This window comes from Uranotaenia lowii, chromosome 3, assembly GCF_029784155.1.
Source record: "Uranotaenia lowii strain MFRU-FL chromosome 3, ASM2978415v1, whole genome shotgun sequence".
In the NCBI taxonomy this organism is placed as follows: Eukaryota; Metazoa; Arthropoda; class Insecta; order Diptera; family Culicidae; genus Uranotaenia; species Uranotaenia lowii.
Window position 1 is genome coordinate 343,088,448 of NC_073693.1, and position 10,847 is coordinate 343,099,294.

Genomic DNA, 10,847 nt, shown 5'->3' on the forward strand with positions numbered 1-10,847 from the left:
GTTTATCTTTCAGGATCCGACGGAGACTTCGATACGATATGTTGAGATCCTCGGCCAATTTAGTGGCACTATGACGAGGATTTCTCTTAAGGCGCTTCTTGACGATCTTCGCCGTAGCAGGTGTCACCACAGTAGGTCGGCGTCCCCCACCATACCATTTTTTGGCACTTCCGGTCTTCAGGTATCTTTAAACTGTACGGTATACAAAACTTCTGCACACACTTATATCGGACAGCTCACGAACTATGTCCTTCTGTCGTTTGCCAGCTAGGAACAAGACAACCACAGCGCTGCGTTTCTGTTCGAGATACATTTTCCCGGATAACACCTGATTACAAAAGCAACACTTACATCCAATGATTGCTAAGACTTAATGTAAACAAAGCGACGAGGGGTCGTTCAATACTGTTTCGTGTGCAATGAAATAATTACTTTTGAAGTAATGTAGCAGTTCAATTGCCGGACCCTGTACAAACAGCACCATACACTATGCCACATAGGGTGGTTTGTACATAATATTTCGATGCGGACCGATTTTACTCAAACCGTTTGCGCGCTCATTCAAGCAGTGCCATACACGATGCAAATCGTGTTCACAGCGACAGAATGTCATCGAATTCCATTGCATTTGTACAGCTGTGGTGTAGTCTATGACCCGCTTAAGAGATTTTCTTTACATGAAAAGGTGTGGGAGTGCACAAGGTAAAGCCACTAGCTCCTCATCACCAAATATGCCACAACTAATCAAAATTATCATTTTACAATTTCATGTATTCAATAGATCGTTTTACTCACTCTAACTTGACATCCGGTGTTGCATGCACGCGCCCTACTGGTGGCTTCTCGTCGCCTACGGCCACTAATCTTACGATCCGAGATGCAGGCGATCAGAGTGTACTTCTTACGCCGAAATCGGATCTCTTGTCACTGCTACGGTCGCACGTAGGCCTCTGAAGAGCTCCGACAAGCTCCTTCCCCACGATGACTCTTTTAGCCAGCTGGCGAAGCGTGGCTGTTGCTGATGTATGGAAAGTGAGTTTACCGGAACCGGACCACGGAACCTGCCGCTTCGATGCTCGTTAGCTACCCGAATGCGGATCGATTGATCGGACCTCGCCCAGATGGCTGGCGAAGAGTGTCACGCTGACACGTGTCGACGTGAGTTGTTGTGGCATGGCTACGCTTTGCTGCTGGGGAGTAAAGAGGGGAAACAAAAGCCCTAGTGGGAATAGCACCATTAGTTTTGTCGGTGGTTCTTATTTGGGGCCGTTCAAATATTACGTAACGCAATATTTGAATGGCCCTTTTTTGGTTTTGTTTTACGGTCTTACCCGATATTGGGGCTGTTGTGAACCGGAGAACTGTTGATCGGTGCAACCCGGAATCAATACCGGAAAATGTTTACTGCTCCTATCGAGTGTCGCGGTGATTTTTAGATGCTGCCGAATGTTCTCCGCCTTCCGGTTACCGTCAAACAGACGATTTCTCGCATGGGTCAAATTCACTGCGCGTCAGCAATTTTCCGCCACTCCGAGAAATGATTTTTTCGTTTTTTGTTTCCTTCTTTTTGACATTTGCACCGAGCAAGGGGTGTTCCAGAATGGTGTGAAAAGTTCCACATTGAGGGAACTTCAGCATAGGTTTTTTTATTCTGTTTACTGGTGTGTGAAAAATACGTTACTGAATACATGAGTAATAAACACAACAGTTTATATACATAGTTTAGCCTTTAAAAAAAAGCTTTTGAGTGTAAACTGTTGGACTGTTTTAATGTTATTGTTACACAAAATTTATACATATTTCGAAAAAAACAATAAATATAATGACACGTAATTCTACGTTAATTTGGCGTTAGTGTCTTATACAACCTCCTCAAATTTTAAACATCTAGAAGAAACCACCTCTTGGACTTTTCTCACACAATTTATAACTAGCATGTAAAACTAATATTAAAATATGTAATTTATTGCTTTATGACGATATAGACAATTCTATATAAAATAATTATTTTCCTGCAAAAGTTAAAAGCTAGGCCATGATATCATATATCCGTTTTTCATATGTTTAACACTTCCTACAACATGTTAAAAGTATCATATATTTACTACTTTCTGCTAGATTATATTATTAAGGAATCTGAATTTTCTTTCTGGAGGCCATGCGTTGATTATAAACACACACAATTTACTTAAGATTTAAAAAAAATGGAAAAGCCAAACCACTACACGTTTTTTTAAATCAAGATATCACACGATTTGAGCTTATATGTTAACAAAAGCTCTAGATGAATTGGTTACATTTTCTATTAGGTGTTGGATTCGAGAGAAGCGTTCATTATAATCTGGGGTTAAAACAAAATTTATAGAGATTGAAGATTGCAACAAGAGTACGGGTACCGGAATAACTGGTAGCTAAGGAAGAGCACTATTTCAAACCTAAAGTTCTACAATCGAAAACATATACAAGTTACAGCCAATCGCGGGTTTGAGATCTTAGCCGTTCTGAGTTTGTATCTAACATCAATGACTCGAATCAATCGGAGTCGTCCGATTGGAAGAATAGTTTCTTTTTAGTAAGAAATGATGAATCGTTGGCACCATTGGCATTCCCTGAAAAACCGATCAAACCACCACCGGAATTGTTTTGATGTAGGGAACTGTGCCGTGAGTGGGACTGATGGTGATAACCACTATTGTTTTGATGTTGCTGGTTCAATGAACTATCCGAACGGACACTTCCGTTATTGCTCACATCCATCGTCATTAGGCATTCATCTTCACCGGAATCGAAACTGGAAAACATTTTTGAATATTAATTTGATGGATTACTTTCCTAAATATTAAAGATAATTCACCTCATACTCCGGAACGGCGTGTCAATGTTCTGATTTCGGAAGCTCAGCCTGAGTCCACTGTGATTGTGGTTCAGTGGTGTCGAATTCATCATTCTGACAGTAGGTGTATGAATTGGTACAGTATTGTTCAGTGTGGGAGTGATTTGAACATTGGATCCAGCGCTTCCTCCGGTCAAATCTAGTTCACCACTGGACATTAGCTCATCTTCGTCATCACCGGCATCGCTATCGTTGTCGAAGTCTTTCATCAAGCACGTTCGAGCGGCACTGTTGAAGGAATGATTGTAGCTCGGAATCTGACTGTCCCTTTTTCTTTTGCGCCCTTCCACCGCCACAACCGCTGGTTTTGCATGCCGAAGTCTGAGGCAACTTGCTATCGATAGTACCAGACTTGCTAAGAAACACCGCAAATTACACAACTTCCGGTGTAAATATGAACGAATGCCACGCACCACTCGCCAACGTTTTCGCTCCTGATGCAAGGCCGCAATTCGATGGTGCTGTAGCAAGGTGTCTACCGTTGGTCGACTCTCCGCTTTGGGACTCATCATCCAGCGAATGACATTTTGCAGATCCGATGACAGCCGGCAGAGCAATTCTGGTGGAAATAAACCACTCCTAAGCCTCTGCCACAAGGGTCCATTCGAGGGCAGTTCAAGATTACAGGATAACTCGAGGATGGCGATACCCAAGCTGAATATATCCACGGCCTTCGTATAGCGACCTTCCATCAGTTCCGGTGCAATGTACCTGGAATCGCCTTCCGTGGCGTGGTGCAGATTTCGATTGTTCAGATCAAAAACTAATCCGAAGTCAGCCAGTTTACAGACACCGTCATCCGTTATGAGGATGTTATCCAGCTTGATGTCCAGGTGAATTAGATTCCTATCGTGAAGACTTTTGAGTGCCTAAAATAAAATAAATAAGATAAACTATGATCAAATATAGACAATAAAATTTAAAACAAATTACTTACCAGCAGCAAATCCAGTAAAATGGACCACACGTTTTCCTCCGTTATGATACGCTGCTCCCGGGCATAATCCTCCAGGCTGCCCTTGCACAGTTCCATCTGCATGAACAGCCGATCCTCCTGTTCCCAGGCCTGATACAGCTTAACGCAATTCTCATGTTCACTGAATTGCTCGTAGCGCCTGACTTCCTCCAGCCGTTCCTGACGATAGTGCTCACCCCGGAAGAACTCCTTCGACTTCTTGACCGCATACAGGCACCCGTCCAGTCGACTCTTTACCTTGAAAACTTCCCCGAACGAACCCTCACCAACTTTGGTCAACTGCTCAAAGCACTGTTCATAGTATGATTCCGGTCTGTGTCGTTGATAAATCTGACTCAGCTCGGCTCGCTGATCGACTCGGAACGAAACGACGCTGGCTGCCGTCGATCCCGTACCATTTCTACAAAAGCTAGCATCGAACTTGGGGTACAACTTGGGCGCCTTCGGTGGCCGCGATTGGTTCCTTCGATTTGGTTGTTTGAATGATAACGAAAGATTGTTCTCCTCTAAAAACTCCGGCACAGGAAGCGACGATTTCATCTTCGATAAGATTCCCTGCCAATACATACAAGTTTTTTCGAGAATAGCGAAAAGTGGTTTCAACGGATTTTTATTGATAAAAACAAAGAACCGAGATTCCGTTCCGAATGTGAGGTTATGTTAACGTACCTGTTACCCACAGAAAGATGCACCCCGAATGCTCAACGGAAACGATAACAACTGACCGCTGTATAGCGTCAATTTTAAAAGATTAAAATAAAAGAACGACCACTGTTACTGGACAACTGATATTTAAAACTTGAATGCGCCTAAATCACACAAAATTGCAGAAAGAATCGCCAGCTTTAAAATTTCAGTTCAGCAGGACTTCCACTTTTTTTTTGTTTTTAAATCGGCTCTCGGCGCTCTTCTTTCTCTCTCCCCGCGCGTGACAAAAGACGCGTTACATACGTTATCATAACAGGGTTCGGCTACCGGGAAACACGTGTTGTGATTAAGATTTGAAAAAGATGCAAATGCGTGTTTCAATGTCGGAAAAGTTTTTAGAAAACTTAGAAAATGTTGGTGATATTGCAGTATAGTCCTATTTGCCGCTGGTAGTGTTCGTGATATTATGCTGGTTGTTTCACCAAAACTTTTCAGTTTTGGGGAAATCAACCTATAAAACGACCACCGGCTGTCCGTTTTTTGTACCGCGAGTTTTTGAGGTTAATTGTCCCGTCTCATCTGTACACGCTCACCAAGTGTGCGTAACAAGTGTCAAAAACAACTCTATAGTAAACAAAATACGGGGTGCAATCACCAGAGAAAAAAATTACACACTTTTTCAAAGATTTTTTGTTCGAGCTTGTACGTCTGTTCTCTGTGTATACACTGATAAGTTGTGAAAAAAAAACTAGTAGAACGATAGACACGAAAGCCTTGAAAACGGTAAAGTGTCTCTAATCTCAATAATAATAATATTTAATAACATAAAACCTGCATTGCACACTCGCATTCTACGGAAAATAACCATAAGTCAAAAGTTATCTGCTTGTTATGTGTATAAAACATTGAAAATTATATACCAAAAAAAAACCCGGATTACAATTCTGACACCAAATAAACGTAATATTATTAATGGAAGCCCCCTTCTTTGAGTCATCATCAAAACGTCAAAACTTTGTTGGCCGTCGTCCATCATCGTGAACGCGAGAGTGCCCGAATCGTTTCGTTTGAGTTATCCAGCAGCAAAATCCCATTATCGCCTTTCTTATCAAATTTATTAAGGATTCTAGGTTTGGAAAGTGCTTTCCTATAAATAATTGTCGTAACATTGATACCCTCGACAGTGTGAAGATTGTCCTTCAGGTCGAACGAGCTATGTTTTGTTGCGCCAGTCCATTGCACAATTATTTGCCTCTGATCTTCGATGGGTTTGTCATGTAAGCGACAGTGTTTTCAGTGAAAAAAAGCTCATCCGATTGTTTGGGAGACATCCGGCAGTAAGAAGGAAGTTCCCCGTGGCTGTGCATTTCCAGAAGAAAACTAAGGACCAGCACAGCTAGAAAGTATTCAGCACCCAGCATAAATAACATTATCCATCAACATGATAATGGATGCACTCAAGCATTACGGTTTGGGTCAGCGAACGGATCTCTCCAGAGCCATAAATCTGCCACTTCGGAACACCAAGCGAATCAAGGTAGGAACGAACAAGTTGTCCTTATCAATCGATTATATTTTTCAAATGGATTGCTTTTTTTTGCAGTTCACTTGTTTCGATGTTTCCGAGAAGTTTCTTGTTTTTGGAGCCAACTCGGGCAGTTTGTACATCTACGATCGGGCCACCGTCAATTTTTTGTCGATCATTCCAAGCCAGTTGGGTCCCATCAGTCAGCTGTTGATTTCGCGCAACGGCAAACAAATCGCAGTTTCAAATTTGCGTGGCAAGATTGGTGTAGTACTGGATCTGGATAGCTCGGCCACCAAGGAGATCCTCCTGACGGAACTGTCACCTCCGGGTTCGAATGGTGGCTCTGGAGAAACTGATGGGTCATCGTCATCGGACTACCTTCCCCCGGTAGCTGCGTTTGCTTCCGTTTTTGTGACCTGTTTCTGCTGGGGCAATGACGATCGGGAACTGTACTGTGGCGATTCGAGAGGAACCGTTTCGCTTCTACAGTTGTCTCTGTTTATGGTGAAGATTTCCCGTTTTTATTTGAAGGAGCTTATTGATCCAATCATTTTTGTTCTTGCAGGGAAGGAACATTTTGAACATCACTCTTAATCCGGTTCTCCTGCTGGAGAATCAAATAGTCCAAATCGATCGTTACAACGATATGTTGTTGGTTTCGACGCTTTCCAAGTGTGTCCTGTGTAATACAGCGCGCGAAGAGTTCAAACAGGTAAGGTTCATCGATCTATGAACTATGAACCTTTGTCATACACTACTTCAATCGCTACAACTTTTTCCTATTGCAGATCGGAAATCGGCCAAGGGATGGACCATATGGTGCAACATTCATTGTGGCCAACAACATCGACTCTCCTACTGTAAGTGATTTGTTAGACCAAACCAACGCAAATCATTCGGCTGAGCAACAGCAGTCATCTTCGCCCAAAACAATGCCAACGCATCAACAGACCGACGTTCGAATATTCTGTGCCAGGCCCGGTTCTCGTCTGTGGGAAGCCGACATGGAGGGAAATGTGCTGCGGACACATCAATTTAAACTGCAACAGGTTTTCGGTTTCAATCGGCTGCACACACTTCGTCAGCGGTTGCTTTTAGTTCACAACGATCGGGAGCTGCTGCTGATCGATCCGATCGTTTCGAAGGTGGTGCTGCGAATAGAAGATCTCGAACAGGTTGATCGGGTTGCCGTTCTGGGTGATGAAGTGTATGTGTTTGCTGCTGAACAAAAGCTTTTACATCTTAAAATTGATGTCTGTTGGGACGAACGTTTCAAACCCGAAACTAAAAAAGTTGATGGAAAAAAGAATTCTCCGTTTAGAGAAAATGGGGTTTATATTTTGGATCAACTGTTCAACAGTAGCAACGGGGTCACGAAGGAAAGTAATATACAATCAGAAGTTACGATAAAAGAGGCATTGGTATCGGTAGTGAGAGGCAAGTACGGTAAGAACATTCGACAAATGTTTTTAGGCTATGAACAAATCGCGCCAGAGCGACCGAAAACGTTAAACGTTAGCAAGGTTTACAATCATGAAGAAAACTATAGCAATGAGACGCGAGTTCTACCCACCGATGAGGCGTATCTGGCAGAGGAGCACGAAGAAGTAGAGGAACCAGAACCGGTTTCGACCCGACGAAATCCACCAAAGAAAATGTTTTCCATGTCGCTGCTGAGTGATTATCAGCTGGATGAAGATGATAAAACTGTTCGAAATCTGTATCTGGTTTATCGTTCTTCCATAATAAGCAATTTAAATTTCTCCGATCGTTATGCTAAAATATTCGATACCTACGATACCCACGCGATCGTAGGATTGTTGCACAAACTGGAAGGTGTTATGGAAGAGAACAACGAAGAGGATCCTAGAATTAAATGTGTCAAAATATATTTCGATTATCTGAAGGTAGAGCTGATTTGGGAAATAGACGATGATTCGAGGGCATACATTAAGGAAAGTTTCATAGAGTATAATCGTAGACTGCTTCAATCGGAACTGGAACAGCTGGAGCAATGCGAATCCTGCGGACATTATTTGCGCCCAAATGCTAACTGTCACTACGCCGACATTGGGACCACGCTTATGCAGTACTATTGGTCCCGAAAAGAATACCCACAGTGTTTCGAGTTGGTTCAGCAGATTCCGTATCTATGGCATTCTATAACGCGATACTATGTACAAGATCAGCGTGAGGACAAAATGATCCAATGCTTGTGGAGCATGGGCGATTGCGGTCTATTGGAAAAGACCGCCGAAGAAATATTCACCGCTACCCATTGGCGACAGCTGTTCGATGTGATGTTAACCTGCTACAATAGTAATAGTTTGATGTGTTTAAACTGTGATAAACTTTGCACGCTTAACGAATCCGGGCGGGATCTAATGTGGCCACGTAAAGACAATAACTGCACCGGTAGCAGCACCAAAACTAGCGACAATAGCAAAACCTTCTACAGCTGGAACTATATTTTGAACGTAGCTATCAGCAGTGGAACCATCGGTGGAAAAGCACTGCTCAAGCTTGTACAGGGCTATGACGAATACATTCCGACAGGTGCTATAGGCTCAGGCTTTTACTGTAAATGTCTGCTGAATGCTACTACTGATTAGGATACAGCTTAACCATTGTACATAGGCAGATCATAAATAATCTGGTCAAAATATTCATATCGCAGAGTTAGTTTTCAAACTTATCTTAAAACTATTGGTTGCATCTTATTCATGATGCCACTGCGCTAAAGTAGCTAAATTATTTCTATAAACAGATTTCAATGAGGCTTTACGAAAGAAACATACATAAGTACACATCGATAATCCATATCCAAATTAAGTAAACTCGAAACGGTGACGCAGGCGTTACCTTCGTCTATCTGTAAACAGCACCGCCCAAAAAGTAACAATGAAGCTTTCAGTGTTCGTTCCGCTTCTAACAGGGCTTTCGTTATTAAAAAAAATCAAATAACTTCAATACGGCATTAATCAAAAACGGATTCATTGTTCAACATAGTTCGCAAATTATGCTTCATACCCACAAATTGAAGGATTGTGTAGCTATTCGCTTATTTTTGCAAGAAATAAAAATATACATTATACTACAGCGCGCGCTCGTTCAGTCATGCAGTCAACAAAACTAGAGAAAACCTTTTCCCCAAAACGCTTTCAACCCGGACTTAATTGGGAACAGCCTCATTGGGAACGGTATCTTCCCAGGGCCGGGGACCGCGCACATTCTGCCAGTTGTCGATATCGATCGTTTTGATCTTCTCGTATTCGGTCTCCAGGGTCACCTCCTCCGCCTTTTTCATATTCACGCCAAATTTTTCGGCCTCTTCCGGCGTGAGTGTTCCTTTCTTGGAGAATGTGTACCTGCCAGACAAAACATAATTACCGGAACATGTGAGACAGTTGTCATAAAATAAGCATCAACTTCATAGATCTACCTCAGTTGAGCGAACTGTTGCAAACCGAAGGATCCTCCGACCATCAGCAGTAAAAAAGGCACCCCAAACCGGAACGATTTACTTTTCAGGTAGCGCTGCATTTCAAACGGTATTCGAGAAACTCTTTCTCGGTATGAATCTATAGTTAAATCACTGTATTTTGCCCAATTTTTGTAATTTATTGCAATGGAAATGGGATGCACTGCCTATATGATTATAAAACAGGCATGTCCTCCGAAGATCAACACACACGATCCTAGCATTGGTTTTCGAGAGGTCGAAAATACTTACATAATTTATGCTTATTTTTTTTAAGTGTGAATATTTCGAATGATTTTTTTTCATTTATTTCTTTAATTTCATTCAACTCGTTGAAGGTTTAACAATTAAAGTTGCAAAATCAAATTTCAACAAAACTAGAATACGATCTTTTGGAAACGTATTCATGATTTTTTGTTTACTGGCAAACAAAAATTCATCAAACAAAACTGTCAAGATAAGTGCAACTCTTGAGAAAAGGGAGGAAATTTCTAGCGTAACATTTCATAAGGGCGAAACTAGCATGCAGTTAGCTCGAAACTAGAAAATCGCGTTGGAAATTTCGGAACATCTTATCAAATCCTATTTAAAAAATCGACCACTTTTTGTTCAACAAAATAAAAAAAAGTGCATTATATTCACTTATTGTTCGTTGATTATCAAAATCTTTAACTTTTTTCACTAAATTTCAGAGATTTTCGAGTTTCGCCTTTTTATGTTTTCGATTTCAGTTACGCCTGCAAGTTTCGCCCAATTGATCGGCCGTTTTTGTTTTGGTTTTGAAGTTACGCCCATAGGTCTCACACGCAAAAACTAATTAGGCCGTTTTGTTACACACGGTCAACTCAGTTACGCCTATTGGCCCTACACGAATAGAAAAATTAATACCATTTTGAATAGGCGTAACACGTTCCAACGAAAATGCATCGACAACAAGTTTCGCCCAATTGAATTTTATTAATTTTTGAAAAGTTTTAAGTGATTTCAAAGATGAAACCGCGTTAGTTAGGTAAAGTGCATCCGCGTACATCCGGAATGACCGTTAACTCGATTTGTTTATATTTGGCAGCTTCGCCCTTTTGAAATGTTACGCTAGATATACGAAGGAAAGTTTTAAGTGTTTTTAAGATGAAACCGCGTTAGTTAGGTAAAGTGCATCCGCGTACATCCGGAATGACCGTTAACTCGATTTGTTTATATTTGGCAGCTTCGCCCTTTTGAAATGTTACGCTAGATATACGAACCTTGGGCTTCAGCTTGCAGCACTGCGAAGTTGAGTTCTCCCGAATTTATGAGTGTGCGCATAACTGTCGGGTTCGGG

At 41.7% G+C, this 10,847-nt stretch overlaps 3 protein-coding genes across 3 annotated transcripts; 1 reads left to right on the plus strand and 2 right to left on the minus strand.

Moving 5' to 3' along the window:
• Nucleotides 1-1,974: 1,974 nt before the first annotated feature.
• Nucleotides 1,975-4,738, minus strand: LOC129756612 (membrane-associated tyrosine- and threonine-specific cdc2-inhibitory kinase-like). The gene is made up of 4 exons (XM_055753525.1): nucleotides 4,539-4,738; nucleotides 3,831-4,424; nucleotides 2,855-3,762; nucleotides 1,975-2,791 (listed from the first exon to the last, which is right to left on the minus strand). The coding sequence occupies exons 2-4, from the start codon at nucleotides 4,407-4,409 to the stop codon at nucleotides 2,533-2,535; spliced, it is 1,746 nt and encodes a 581-aa protein (XP_055609500.1). The 5' UTR covers nucleotides 4,410-4,424; nucleotides 4,539-4,738; the 3' UTR covers nucleotides 1,975-2,532.
• An 807-nt stretch (nucleotides 4,739-5,545) lies between these two features.
• LOC129751642 (BLOC-2 complex member HPS5 homolog) lies at nucleotides 5,546-9,131 on the plus strand. The gene is made up of 4 exons (XM_055747268.1): nucleotides 5,546-6,054; nucleotides 6,121-6,549; nucleotides 6,611-6,757; nucleotides 6,834-9,131. The coding sequence occupies exons 1-4, from the start codon at nucleotides 5,959-5,961 to the stop codon at nucleotides 8,655-8,657; spliced, it is 2,496 nt and encodes an 831-aa protein (XP_055603243.1). The 5' UTR covers nucleotides 5,546-5,958; the 3' UTR covers nucleotides 8,658-9,131.
• On the minus strand, nucleotides 9,011-9,743 carry LOC129751643 (cytochrome c oxidase assembly protein COX16 homolog, mitochondrial-like). Its single transcript, XM_055747269.1, has 2 exons — nucleotides 9,488-9,743; nucleotides 9,011-9,413 (listed from the first exon to the last, which is right to left on the minus strand). Exons 1-2 carry the CDS (start codon nucleotides 9,586-9,588, stop codon nucleotides 9,218-9,220), a joined length of 297 nt encoding a protein of 98 aa, XP_055603244.1. The 5' UTR covers nucleotides 9,589-9,743; the 3' UTR covers nucleotides 9,011-9,217.
• Between the last annotated feature and the right edge of the window lie 1,104 nt (nucleotides 9,744-10,847).